Source organism: Epinephelus fuscoguttatus, linkage group LG6 (assembly GCF_011397635.1).
Source record: "Epinephelus fuscoguttatus linkage group LG6, E.fuscoguttatus.final_Chr_v1".
Taxonomy (NCBI): Eukaryota; Metazoa; Chordata; class Actinopteri; order Perciformes; family Serranidae; genus Epinephelus; species Epinephelus fuscoguttatus.
The window spans coordinates 19,611,859-19,626,961 of NC_064757.1; the positions used below are offsets into that span (position 1 = coordinate 19,611,859).

General features: G+C 41.7%; 1 protein-coding gene across 2 annotated transcripts in view; it reads right to left on the reverse strand.

The window, feature by feature from the left end:
- The window catches only part of LOC125889835 (probable E3 ubiquitin-protein ligase HERC2), a 322,212-nt gene that overhangs the window by 191,436 nt on the left and 115,673 nt on the right, over nt 1-15,103 (reverse strand). For both annotated transcript variants that reach the window (XM_049578034.1, XM_049578033.1), the window contains exons 6-7: nt 10,947-11,071; nt 9,687-9,830 (exon numbers count right to left, since the gene is read on the reverse strand). In XM_049578034.1, the coding sequence (XP_049433991.1) occupies nt 9,687-9,830; nt 10,947-11,071 (269 nt within the window). The remainder of the gene's footprint in view (nt 1-9,686; nt 9,831-10,946; nt 11,072-15,103) is intronic.

Here is a 15,103-nt window from a genome sequence, read left to right on the forward strand (position 1 = left end):
AACACAATGCGTAGAGAAGAAAGAGAAAAAAGAAGAGAAGAAAACAGGGTCTTGAATCAAAGCCAATCACTTCAAGGGCCTGAACTTGGCCACTGAATTCTTTGAAAAATGTTCTTATACACACAGGGAGGAGAAAAGAGTGCTGATAAAAAAAGAGAGGCAGAGGTAAAGAAACACACTGAGAGGTGAGGAGAAATAAAATTGATGAAGCAATGAACGTGAAGTTATGAGGGGAAAAAAATGGAGGGTGGAGTTATAGCCTCCACACCCAACTGACCTGTTTCCAAATAATCAGCTAGAAAAAAAAGATTAGGTCTCTGAGAACAAGAGCAGTTTTCACACTCTAGCACACAAAGAGAAGGACCGGCTCAGAGATGAGAGAGTTGGCCGCATTGTACTGCCCCACTTAAATCTTACTTTCAATTCACTAAATGTGTTATTTGACTTGGCAAAGGAGCTGGTATGTCCCATGGAGCAGCGGGGAGTCTTACCAGGACTTTGCCAAGTTTGCTGCAGCCCTGCTGAACAGCCTTCGCCTTGGCTAGCTAGTGACCTTAGACGTAGTGGGTGGTTCGACTCAGTGGTGAAGAAAGAAGGGGGAAAGCTTGGAGAAAGGAAAAAATAGAGAATAACCATAACCTCTGGTGGTTGGAGTTCAGCTTTTAATTTTAAAAATCTTGTGCGCACTTACACAACACAGAGGAAGGAAAACAGAAGGAAAAAAGAAAAGCTTTCAGGAAAATAGATACATCAGTTTTTTTCTAACACAGATTAAGAGGAAAAAGAGGAACTGGGCATAGCACTGAGAAGTCCAAGCTACAGTAGTTAACACTAGCCTGGCCTGCCCAGGGATCTGTCAGTATAATGTGACTAACAGGAATGGAAAATATTCTTTGTTTGCCTTGTGAATGATGAAAACGAAGAACAACTTAGTAGTATATACTATGCTGTGAAACCAAAATAACGCAAAGTTATTAGACAAGTGGAAAAATCCAATAAAACCTCTCAGTGATTGGCCTCAGACAGAAAACCTATTATTTCACTTTTCTAAGACAATAAATCAGTGGTTATTATGGGGACTTGTCAGCTGAAATGACTTTCTAAACTCATAAGCTATATATTCAACACAAGCAATTAAAGTTGGATACAGCTGATCCCACATTTGGCTTTAAGATATTCAAACCATAAACTGCTTCATCTAAATAAAACATGGCTTTACATTTTTAAGATATGTGCCAATCCCATTGGAAACACAATCTATTACTTTCCATTTTGTACAGTGGAGCTTACAAAATTCTTGTGTTCTCTGTTAGCCCAAAATTTCATCATAGCTTTCCATTAAATAAAAGATGATGGGATCGTGTGTTGTTTCATTTACAGCGTAGTTCAGTATGAGGTCAGGAGTACATAAAAACACTCACTACAATCCCTGCGCAATTAAACTTGACGTCTTATGTTAATGGCTCTATTTGAGCACAGTGTTTGCCAAAGATTCATGCCACTATGTTCTAAAGGTCCAGACTCAGGGGAGGACAACTCACGACAACTCTAAAAAAGGAGCCATCCGTGGTTGCCAACATGATAAACCTGTAGGGAGGAGCCCCAGACACCCAGCTCCATGAAACACTCATCCTCAAAAACAAGTCTTACCATCTTAAACTTGCAGGAATTTGAAAGATGAAGCACCCCACACCATCCTCCCTGTGGCCCACATTGTGAAAATAAAAGAGAAGTGAAACACGGAGACAGAGAGGGATGTTGTGAGGAGGACAGGAAGAGAGGATGAGGAATTATGCCAGGGTCTGAAGATTCATTTTGAGGTTGGATTTAGAGAAATGGTGTCTGGCAGCAGGCGCAGGGTCAAGCCCTGCAGGCCTGGAGCTCAAGCAGCCATCTTGGCAGTGACTCCTTTGGTGGAGCAGGAGGGGGGGGATTGCTTTACAAGGTACATCAGTCTGCCGGGACCTTCCATTTCCTCTTTCCCACTGTTGCACTAATGTGACTTCTATTTTTCTTGCGTACAGTTTATCTTTGATCAGAGATATATTGCTTAGTCGATGAGCAGTGTAAACATCCCAAAAATTTGGAGCAAAAATCATTACTTCCTGTAGTTATATTTACTATTAGGATGATGATACTCAGAAGGGAATTTGTAATCAAGGCATCAGATGGCGTATGCTGTCCCCCCACAAGAGCAGAGAGCTCCTTTCACTTCCTCTTCTCTTTTATGAATATTTTTGGAATGTGAAAGATCAACCTTGAATTCAGTCATTTTCAATAAACAAGGGAATTCAAATAATCATTGTGACATATTTCACTCACTCCTTCGGTTTCTTTGTCTCGGTCTCTTGCTCACACATATCACTCACATACGTGGTAGACTCCCCCTCTACAGGGCCTCCTACATGGGAAAAGTAGACAAGCCATGAAAGGCATACAGTGTTGATCCAGCCGATAAGCTGACCAATTGGGTTCATTTATCAAGGAAAACCTTTGCTCAAATGTGATCCCTGTGTGTGATGGAAAGCCTTCTGACAACTCTATCCCATCCACGTCTCTGTGGTTCTTGGCGTGGTCGCCTTGCAGAAACCCTAGCAGTGTTATTACAGATCTTTAGTGGCCTACAACAGGACATTAGTTAAAACAAATATGTAAATCGGGGGAAGAGAGAGACTGAGGGGAGAGTCTGAATGATGTATGCCAGATAAAACTATGTCTAGGAAGACAGAAATGACCTTAACTGTCTCCACGCTACGAAACACAGTTAGATGTGATAAATTAAGGAAACTAGTGGCTGATCAGTGAGACACAGAGACAGTAAATAAAACCCATCTGGAATGGGTTTCTGTGTCTCTTCTGTACAAGCTGAAACCCAATACTCATATCAGATCTGAATGCTGTGCAGTGATAATAGCTGAATATTCATTTTGGTGCAAGCGGAAGACAAACATTCCCGTTCTTAATGACATCTCCAGGGAGGAAGTTCATTACACAAGGTTGTTACGCAACAAAACCCTGTCACTTTGAGAGGTCAGAGGAGGTTCACATTGCTAACATTAGCGAAAAACCCAATGGCAACTAGGTTAGTGACACTTCCTGCATGAAATAACAACTTTAAAAGAACTGGGATACAAGTAACATCAGGTCTCCAAGTAGACATGATGAGAATTCAGTATAGTGGCCTACTTTGTGTCAGGCAGCAACACAGCATCGTGATAGCATACTGAGATTTCATGTAGGTTCAAGCAGAAAAGGTATATGAGTGTCTCAATCACTCAGGCCAGTTATTCACAAACAATAATGTCTTACTCTTTGGTTCAATGCAAGAGTATAATTCACTATATTAGCCTATTCTGAGTTTAAAGGAGGACACAAGATGAAGAATATCTTTGTCTTAAGTGATGATTGGTGCTGGGATCATAAGCAATACTGATGCGCAGGTTGACCCACGGCCCGCGGGTCCCAAGGGTTGACCCGAGGGCCAAGCTGTTCAGGTAAGCCTGTTAGAAAATATTGCAGGTTTGGGCGGGCATTTCATTAAGTGACAAAGCAGCATTCTAAATTACTAGTAATTTTAAGAAATGCGCAATAATGCAACTTCCGTCTGCTCTTTCCCTATCATTGTCTCTCTCACACAGCAATCTATCATCAGCGCTGCTGTGCTCAGGCTTTCCGTCATTCAGCTTTTGGGCAGAATTATGTGTTGAAGTCCAACATATTTAAATCTCTCCAGTCATAATGTCCCATAAAAGTACTTCCCTATGCAAAAATGTGACCTAATACTGTGTCCTAACAGCATGTGAGTGCCTTTCTATCCACACAGAATCCTTAAATTATTCACTTCTGTAACATAGTGTAAACAAACTACTGGACCTATTAGCACGGTTCATGTAAACAAACCACGCAGGACATCAGCTGTGCTGCAGATCATACTTGTGACATAACTACTTAAAAGGTGATTGAGTACTTGCTCTCTCCCTACGTTTGTACTATATTGCGAGATTTACTAGAAATGACATCCGGTATAGCCAATGGCAAGTATGTTGTTAATAGCGATGGTCATTACCGGAAACATTCACCATGGGTATACAAGTTTGCTGATCGGGTTTAGCTCATTAATTAACAAGTGTTTACAGGTTGAGTGAGGCAAATCGGTTCTCATAACAGGCTAGGTTGTTACAGGCTTTAAAAAACCCTGACTCACTAATCACTCACAAATAAGCAATTACTGCTTTAATGTTTTATTTATTTGCAAAAGTTGAAATTGTTGAAAAAACGACCCCTCTGTAGTCAGAGCAATTCACAGCTTTTCTTTTATTTGTCCCTGACACTGTCAATATAACAAAAACTTCCTGTACACTACAAGTAATTACATTTTAAGCACTTTTTCCCAAGCAAAAGTGAAAGGTTTTATGTATGGACTTTGTTAAATTACTGTTATGTGATATCATGTACCAACAGGGTGCAGTAACAAAAAAAAAATCTATGCAAAGACATTAAAAGAACTGAAAAACTTTTAAAGTTTACACAAAAAAGTAAGTTATGTCACAACCAATTAAAATAAAAGTAATTATTGTCATATATTTCAGGTGGTTGTGTTTTGCATTTGTTTATGTTAATAAGCACACAAGACATGCAAATCTGTGACTGTACGTGCCACTGGATTTTGTGGAGAACACACTGGATGTCAAATCGGAGTTGGTCTATATGGAAGAAAAAAATGAGAAAAAATTCTAATAAGGCACGTTGAAGCATCTCACACGGTAACAGGCATGTGTACTGTATGTATCACTGATGGAAGGTGTGTGTGTGTGTGTGTGTGTGTGTGTGTGAGTGTGTGTCTCTGGGAAAACACTGTAGCTGTAGTTGCACACTGTTCTGTGCACTGATTGATGGTTGCTGTCCATGCAGGCCTACATTTTTGAGTGGATTGGAGTCATAGCACATGAGCAAACACAAGATGGAAGACTGTGGAACTCTCCACTACAAAGAATAGCAAGACTCTCTGCACCACATACACACACTGCGAAGAAACACAAACACACACGCGCACACACACACACACACACACACACCACACCCACAGATCCACTTCCCCACCTCCAGTGCTTGAAGATCTACCTGCCAGCTGCTGCCAGTCGCAGGGAAAGATGGGCTTTGTTGGTTTTGTGAAGCCCACCGACAAGACCCCCCTGGAGACTGCAGGTCTCCAGCAGCACAAGCCTCAGCCTTATCCACTCCGCCGCACAGGCAATCTGTTTTCTATATTGCCAGCCTGTATCACTGTACTATGCACTATAGAACAGCAATTGAGCAGGAAATTAAGTTAGGGGATCGGTATTTGGCGGAGGAGAACGAGCTGGTGTGGTCTTCCCTCTCCACATACAAGGATCATTAAATATCACACGAGTTTCTTGATAAATTCCCTCTTCTCCTCTCTCTCTGCTGTTCCCATCAACTCACTCCCCTCTTCATCTTCTCCTCTCTGTCTCTCTGTCTCCTTTCTTTCTTCCTCAATTTCCCTCTCATCATCTGCCCGTTTCTGTCTCGTCTTGCTGTATTTGTAGAGAGTATGAAACAAAACATCCTAATGGATGTTTGAACAGCTTGAGATGTGTCGGCCTGGGAACTACCTCCCTGTGACAGGGAGCTCTGGCAGGGAATTGAGACCTTTACAAGGGGAAAATAGGGGACATATTTCTTTCTTTTCTTCTTTGTTTATTTCTTTTCCTCTCTCTGGGTCCTTCTCTGTCACCCGCCCTCCCTCTTTCTCTGTCTATTTTTTCTCATTATTTCTCTGTACATACAAACAGAGGACAGACTAAGCTTTTTTTGGATTACCAGATGTGGAGGATCCATTTTTTGCCTTGTTGTCTTTCCTCCTCTTCTTCCCCCCTGTCCTCTTCTGCCTTTCTCTTATACTTATTAGCCTTAACTGTTTCGGTGAGTGACTGTGTGCGTGTGTGCAAGTGTGAGAAGTTAGTAAGTGAGTGAAGGGAGAGGAGAGAAAGCGAGCTAGGTCAGGACGTTACTGTTCAAAATCGTAAAACTTACAGCTTTCATTGGAGCAGTGGCAGTTCCGGTGAGATGGATGAACATCAGCGTGCACATACACACACGCAATCTCACACAGCGGTTCTTTTTTTTTTTTTTTTACTCCTGTGTGAATTCTCAGTTTTATTTTCTGGCACAAAAAAGGACTTTTTTGTTTCTTTTATTAACTTCTTAATCATAAACCTCATTATCAAACTAATAATTAACTTATATTTCAAATTACTTTTAGGTTAATTTTGGGTATTCAAATGCCCCAGATCTCAACGTATTAATGAAATGTATATTCATAGAAGACATTGATTCCATTGCTTCCTCTTCATAGTTTGAATTTTTGAACGGACTCAAGGGGACTGCAGCACATTTTGTGCCGGACACATTAATACAATTTTAAAAAGTTGCAATGTTAATGTTTAAAGACTTGTTTTAAATTACCTAAAAATATACATATTTGAATGTTTTTATATTTAGTGAGGCTTCCAACTGAAAACATTTGTCCTCATGTAAAGACATGGCTCATATGGAAATGATTATCCTCCATCCGTGACTGACATTTTACATTTTTTGCTCAGGACGTTGTTTTTGCACAAAGCCGGGAGCAGACACAGGTTTCCCTACATCCATCCACAAAGACAGCAGCTGACACAAACACACATTCACAAGGACGAACCGCTCTTACTGCTACCATCTAAGGCCAATCAGTAGTGTTGACAGCTAAATTAACAAGTGCTACAAGCACCATTACATTTGGCTCCTGATTGTGTAACAGTGGATAGACAAACCAATACACCCTCAGACAGATAATCATAAATAAATCAATATCTATAAATAAGCGAATGAAAAGAAAAAATATATAATGCTCTGGAGGTAGATTTATAACCATCACCGGTCACATGGAGAACACACACACACACACACACACACAGCACTCAGGTCCTGTGCAGTGGTCAGGTTAGTGGGAGGCAGTCAGAGAGATAAGGCGCCAAACAGGTCTAAATCCCTCCTGAAGCGGTCTTGATGGACAGACAGGCCACCATTAACAATGCGGTGGCTTGTGAGAGCAGCAGCTGATGGAAAGATACCCTGGCATTTGCTGTGTTAAGAAGTGGCCCTTAAAGATTTCACACTTCCAATATCTTTGAATTATCTGCCATCTCCAGCCTGTCACTCAGCCTGACAATCTCAGATTCTTGCTCACTGAGGCACCAGGCTGGTTATTGACAAAGCAATCCGCCGTGATACAGCAAAGCCTGATAAAACATTAGTCAAACAACACGACGTGCAACTCTAGACCCACCTCGCACATGGGTGGATGCTCACACTCTACATTTCTATTCATAACAAAATACACCGTGATTCACACAGGATATTGAGCTGGGTTTCAGTACAGTACAGCGGTGTTCTCAAACATTACATCAGGCTCACGGGTGCCTGTAGTCTTTGTAGAATGCCATACATCTGTGTTTTGGTTTGACTTAAAACTTTGTGGCAACGTAGCAGAAAATCTCCGTCACCATGTGCTGGATTGTAGCATACAGAGCAGAATAGATTTGTTAAGGTCCACCTAAGGCAATGATGACAGCCAACGCCGGTATGACACTGAACAGACTGCTTATCAGATCTTTAATGGTCTGATTCGCTTGCTGCTTCAGACAGGCCATGATAGAAATATCACAACATCCCCATTACCCTCAGCATTCAGTACATAGTGCACAGCCTGTGCTTTCTATGAATTATTAAAAGCAGACAGATTACGCTGCAAGGCTGGAAGTCCAGAGGCATGCTACAGATGCTGCTGAGCAAAACGGTAACATCAGAAGTGTGTTTTTGTTCTTTTTTTCATAGAGGGGGCTTTTTTTTTTTTTTTTTTTTTGAAGAGGTCTGCATCAGATTAGAGAGGCTGGCCGTTTGGATAGGAGTACAGTACATGGAAAAAGGAAATGGTAGGTGGGGTTTTGACGTGTGTGTATGTGTGTCTGTTTGTTGCGACGGATGATGATGAGGGTGAAGGGCACAGTGTCAGGGCTTGTCTGACATGTGGCCTAGTGGGTTGGCTGGATGGTTGGTTTGCTGTCTTGATGGCTGGTTGGGTGCAGCCCAGCTCAAGCCTGGCAACTCTCTCTCCTTCTCTGTCTCTCTGTGTGTCTCTCTCTCTCCCTGGAGTGACGGGCTAAGACATTAAGACAGGCGTTTTAATTAACTGTGCCACTCTTCCACCTGCTGCCCTCAATATGCTCCGGCCCAGGCAAGCTGTCTCTCATACCACTGACTCTCTTGCTCTCCTTTTGCACTATCTTTCCCATCTCTCTATCATTTTTCGGCTCTTTTTCCCGTTCCTTCTCCCCTTTTCTTTCCAATTTTCAAATCTCACTCTCCATCACTCCGACTTGCTCTCCCTAACCTCTCTTTTCTCTCCCCTGTGCCTTCCGCTGCAGTTTGACCCTAATAAATGAAAACTCATACCAATAGATAAGGCGATACCATGAGGCTCATATGACAGAATTAGCCAATTTCTTTTTTTGAACTCGCAGAGAATTAATTTCTACATGTGTCCTGTTCTACTGACCCTCTAACTACCCCCAGCCTATACCACACACACACATTTACACTGCACACACACTCTCACGCTCTTCAAATCTATCTGGTAATTCAGCTCTGCCCAACACTCATCAGGCTATTCATTATGGCCTGATTGGAGATGGATATTTCTGTTCCCTCATGACAGAATGGAGCTAGGGATCAAACTGGGGACATTACAGGATTTAGAAGAGCAAATGCAACACACAGCAGCTTTGTGCTTGTGTGTCTGTACACTTTGGACATGTGTGTGTGACTGCGTGCTCATAAATGTTTGTATTAATATGTGTAAATGTATGCCTGGCTGTTTAAGACTCTCATTTAGTGCTGTGACTCCCATAGTTTAATCATTTAGATCATAAATTGAGAATTAATTCAAACAGAACGGAGCAACAAATGATCCACTTTTAGCACTCTACTTAAATTGTATTACACTTTTAATGGGGTTAATAATAGACGGCATTAGCAACACAAGAAAACGACTCTACAAAGTGTTGTATTAAAAGGATTAATGTCCTCCCTCCAGAATTAAAGCCAGGTCTTGAAGATACAGCTAAAACTAACAAATGGCCCAGCTCTGGCTCCATGATGGGGCCTCAGTCGCGGCCGTACTACAGTAAGAAGACAGCAACAGGGGCCAATATATCAGCCAGGCAGACAGGGAGCATTCATTTGCTGTGTGAGGAGAAGTGACTTTGAAGTCTGCCGCAGTGAGGTGAAAGAGCAGCCATGGCCTCAACCTCTGTGTTTATGTAGCCGCACTAGCCCTGGGAGAGCTCTTAATGAATGATGCGGATAGATGGACACCGCGGCTAAAAGCACACACTTGCACGTCTGTGTGAGGGCCAAGACACACACCAAGGATTTACGCATACTTTCTGCTGAGGTCATGGACATGATGGTGTGCACAGTACATGCAAGAATGTACTTCATGTCTGCATGTGTTGTGAACAGAAAAAAATACGTAGCAGCCTCAGGCAGAAGGCTCTGCTGAAATTTGTAAAAGTCTTCTTACACTGCGTTTCACTAAGAGGTTTCAACCATAAGCAGAGACTAACCTGTTAGAAGCAGGCTATGCCAACATCCTCCAGCAATGTCTCTCACTGGCAAGCTTGGTGGCGTCACTTCCTCTGGAAAAAGGATGTTCCTCTTTACGTTCCCACATGCGCGTCCACAGCCCCACTGAAACAACCTGCCGTCACCTGCATGCCATCGATGAGTAAATTAATTAAGTTTCCACTATGGCCAAAAAAGTAATCATGTGATCAACAGATTATTTCTGCTAATTAATAATTATGCTGTAACAAAGTGACATTTGAGAGCTGTGAGTTCTCATTTCCAAAACAAATGCAGTACACAAAGGTGTTATCAGGTAATATGACAGGTATATGAAAATATCAACTGATAGAAGATGTTTTGGCAGTTCCTCCATTAATTGCAAAAGGGCCTCTAACCCCCTGCAGCTCATCTTGCATCTCTCTCCAGCACGCCTCTAGGAGCATGTTGTCCTTGTTGTGCTGCTGCTGCATGGGGCCTCTGGTGATAAATTATGGATGCAACGCAAAAGCTGTAAAATTTGTTGTATCTTCCATTATCTTCATGTTAAAGGCCACAAAAGCTCTTCAGTGAAGTCAGCCATTAAGAAATGACAGGTATTGCTATCAGGCTTCTTTATAGCCTATTACCTGCAATGACAGCAGCTGCTGCTGCACCACTGTACGGCCTATCACATTATTTGCAGCTAAAGTCAGCTACTGTGTCATTTCGCCTCATTTTCTTGACAGTGCTATCATAAATCCATTGGGCTGCAGGGGAAACTGTCGACTACCTCGATTATCTTCATAGCCTGAATGAATTCTGAAATGTATGTAACAGGCAATGACTGTTATGGATCAGGAGCCAGGGCCATATTCTCGCTAACTCTGTCTCTCTCCCTCCTTGTCTCTCTCTCAGGTGATGTGCCGATCGAGGGCTTGAGGGCTCTGATATTCGCATAAAATTGAGTAAAGTAGGTGAACTTTGAAGCACACGGTGACAGCTCATGAGAAGTGACGTCAGTTCCATTTCTTTAAGATATCGTCCAGCTGATTTGTGCTGGTGTGTTTGATGAAATAAAAAATCTAGCATAATAGGAACAGGGTCAACGATAAGATCCACTGGAGCATATCATAGAATTGAATAAAATACATAGCATATGTAGCATGTAGGCATTTAAACATGGCTACATTCTTAAAAGACAAATATATAATCTATTTAACGGTAATATGTCAAGTGCATGTTGTGTTTCATAGCAGGCCTGCACAGATGCACTGCCATACCTGTCAGTGCAAGATTGTGGTTTGCCCCACAGGTGACCTTCGACACATGGTCCACGCGCTCAACAAAGCGGGGGACAACCACAGTTTCATCAGAACCACTGCCAATTTGTCCATAATCATTGTGCCTGCAGGGAGAAGAATATAAACACATAATTAAAAACATAATTAATTACCTGTGGGGCATCATCTTCATACTGTTTTATCACATTTTAAGCTATATACAGCACTGTTTCAAAGCATGAAAATATTGCACACCTTTCAATTTCTATAGGGTAAAATAAATAATCAAATCAATTAAACTATTGCAGTGAGCAGCTCCCACTGGGGACCGTGGAACATATGTGTTTCCTCCCATTTCTACGAATCCTCTTTGTGACAATAACGAGACACAGCCCTATCAGAAGTGAAACACCTCACTAACTAATTAGACTCTCAGGCTGCAGTCTGACAAAATAAAAAGAGGAAAGTGCTTGAAGGAAGACTTGCTCTCCCGCAATTTGCATCTGCCACTTTTTACTGCATCTGTTCCAAGTGCCATTCAACGTTCTCTTCCTCCTTTTGTTGGGAAGTGTTGAGCCCCAACTATTTAAGCTCACCTCCTACCTACCCAGAGCTTTGTTCCTGCTCCTGTGCAGACCAGTAATGAGCCAACCGCCACAAAACCGCTAGGAAATTAATGACTCATTACGGATGGGGCCTAGACCGCTCCACAGCCTCTCCTCCCCCGCTCCACCCCACATGCCCGCATGTAATCCTCTCTCTCTCCCTCTTTCTCTCTCTCTTACTCTCATCCCTTCAGCCCATACAGAAAGACCCCAACACCTCCCTATCAATTAGAGCCTATTACAGGGCTCCCATGCTAGCAGGGCAAAGAAAGAAGGCCTTCACAGCTCAAGAGTGTGTGCAGGAGAGATTGGGAGAGTTGAATGAGGAGCCTTAAGGTGCTCCTTTCACACCCTTGCCCTTATCCATTATGCCAGTCTGTAGAGCCCCCTAGGAGAAACGTGCAGCCCCAAAAAGACTTGGGGATGAAAATAAGTCAAGGGAGAGATTCTTGGTCACACCTTTTCCCTTTTCCTTCTACTCCAGCGTCAAATTATATCATAACTAGTCCTTAAGCAAAGCAACATGGTCACTGTGCTCCTCCTTTAAATGGAGTGTTAGAAAAAGATGGCGAGATCTGAATGGTATACATTAATCATACCATCTGTGTCTGTATTCATGGAAGGACAGACCGAGACAGATATTAACAAGATAAAGCAAATGGTGTACAAGCACCTACACATGAAAATTCATGTGGTTATTGATTTCTTTTAGTTCCACTCCTTTTTTGCCCTCCATTGCATTCCCCAGGCAATACCTACTTATTCATGGGACTGTTGGTCTTTGTTCAGACCAAAAAAATACTGTTCGACATTGCCAGCATTTTAGAATACTTCTTCTTTTTTTTCTCCATGATAGGATATGTATCAGCTTTTCATTCAAGCATGCTATGCTCATTGGCTTTTGAAGCTATGGTGCATTTCAAGGCAATCCCTCTGAGAGTGAATGGGTGAGATCACATGGGTTTGAGGTGGTTTAGAATGGCAAATCCTGCTGAAAGTGTCATTTCCAGTCGGAGACATCAATTTGGTGTGTGAAACAGGGCCCCAGGAGAGCCCGATAGCCTGGGAGATTCCTGACAAGAGCAAAGGGCCTGGGGATCAGCTCATACTCACCTGGATAAGACAGGAATTTCACAAAGCGCTTCAAATACATGGAGCAAAGTGAGAAAGGAGGAAGAGAGACAGAAACATGATAGACAACTTAGGAAAAAAAGCCTATGGAGAATGTATAAAGAGAGGAGCTCTTTAACATTACTTCTACGGTATATGATAGCCATTCTATCGAATACAGTAAATTACAGTAACGCCATTAGAGTGATTTTTTTCTGCAGAGGTTATTTAAAAAATAAGTTGCCAAAAAACAAAAACACTGTCTGGCAAAACTAAAGCAAATGACGTCAGAAGCCAGGCCACTGCTTGTCTTTTTTGACTTTGATATTATTGTATACAGTGGTTGTATGCGTGTAAAAGAAATACACTAAACAGGAGTTGATCAATGACCTCCATCTGTGGGGAATTGTCAAAGCTCATAAGTATGGTTAATAGGGAGATATTAAAACACTGACATGCACAAATTAAAAATCTAAATTATTGGCAGTACAATTTCTGGCCAAACATTTTGGTAACTGTAAAACAGTGTACATAGGCAGTGGTATTAACTCTAATATAAAGCCTCAATTAGCTAAAGTGAGAGCAAAATGGCTGATAATTATTGTGCCAGCTCATTAGACTTGTTTTGACACTAAAACCACTTAAATCACTACACAGGCACACACACAAGCGCAGATGCAAACACACACATGCAGATGTTAAGAGTTTATTCCCGTAATAATGAGGCAGATACTGTACAGGTTGGGTTTTACTTGTTTAGATAAAAATATAAACACTTCAACCTAGATTTAATGGGGTCTTACCAGTCACATGAGCAATTAATAATGTCTGTCTATGGATGGCTAATTTAATGAACAGATACCTTCTACAAAACCAAATGGTAAAGTACTGTCATGCACTTTGTTATAGCAAACTATAGGACTAGTTAAGATGCATGGGGGTGTATGTTTTAACAGTTTTTAAGGGTGGGACGCAGCAAAGTTTGCACAAAAAAGCTATAATAGTTTAAAGTGCAAGGAAGTTTTTCAGTGTAAAAACCACTAATACAGAACAGGATGGCAGTGTTTACTCTATTGATTTTATGAAAATATTATCTATGAAATAGTGTAGAGTACAAAAGCAAGGCAATCGTCTGCTGTACCTGCTATACATCTTGGCTAATAATGACACAGACTCCTAAAGAATAAAATCCTTGGGGCCGGCTATGAAAGTTTAAGATTCAATGCGGTAAAATACAATGTGCTGTAAAATATTAATGTGTGTGGTAAAATTATGCTGGTGGTAATATTTTAGATTGCTGCTGTCTGTAAAAGAGGCATATCTGTATTTATTTACAAGCAGGAGTGGTGGATGGGGGGCTTTGTTTGAAGCCACGTTTATGAATATCGACTCAGGCTCCAAGGTAAGTGGCTATAAATCTAGGAGAGGATCTTTGTAAAGTTCCCTTGGAGGACATAACTTCAGGTCTAACCGCCTCCTTCCTTCACTTGACTTTTAAACATTTAGATGTAGCCCGGCCAACTGCATTTAGAGCAGCTGCTAAATTATGAAGGGTTCCATTTTGAGAGTCCAAGTGTTAACCAATCAAAGTTGATAAATTGTGGCAATAGATTTCTCTGGGATAGAAACAGAGGCGCATTCGGCCCTTGATCTAGACTGTTTATGAGTTTGGGGAATACTGTAACGGATCTCTGCACAACCTGCTATGTTCCAGATGTTGACTTGAATGTACTCAGCGGAAGATACCCTTAAACTCTTGAGATCTACACCGTACACCCACACTCCTTTATGCTTACACCAGATCCTATACGCTACACTATTCATGATTGTTCCTGCTATGCATATATCATTTAGCCAGATCTTTTTCATGCTAGTCTCTTTGGGTAAGATGATGAAAACTGTGGACTGACTTGAAGCCAAGAGCATGACCTGTGCTAATGAGAGGAGCATTACTTGTTGTATGATCAAAAGATCGTGTATCACATAGCTCATATCACCTTAGGCTATCAAGACCAGCTGGAAGAGTTCTATAGGTCCACATCGGATGAACCTTTAGTGGATGACTCATTCACACCTTCTTTTCTTTGCCATATCTTAGACATGTTTATCTGTTTATTTTGGTTCAAGGTCCCAAAGTTCAGATCACAGGGGTGATTGCATTAGTAATGGTGCTGCAGTTGGCTGACCTGGAGATGATGGACACAGAGGTCTATATCCTGCAGCTATGATGATCACATAGCGGCCGGGATTAAGAGAACTGATTTCTTTCCTGGTTGAGTTCAAAGGGCTCAATCAAAGTGTTTCACTGCTGAACTCTCGCCCCCCACTTTAAATGCATGATTAACTGACAAGTAGTGATAAAGTTGGGCCCTGCGAAAATACTGTTTTTGTTTTTTTCTGCCTAGCGATGAAGGCAGCAACAGTTGATGTCACCACGCACTA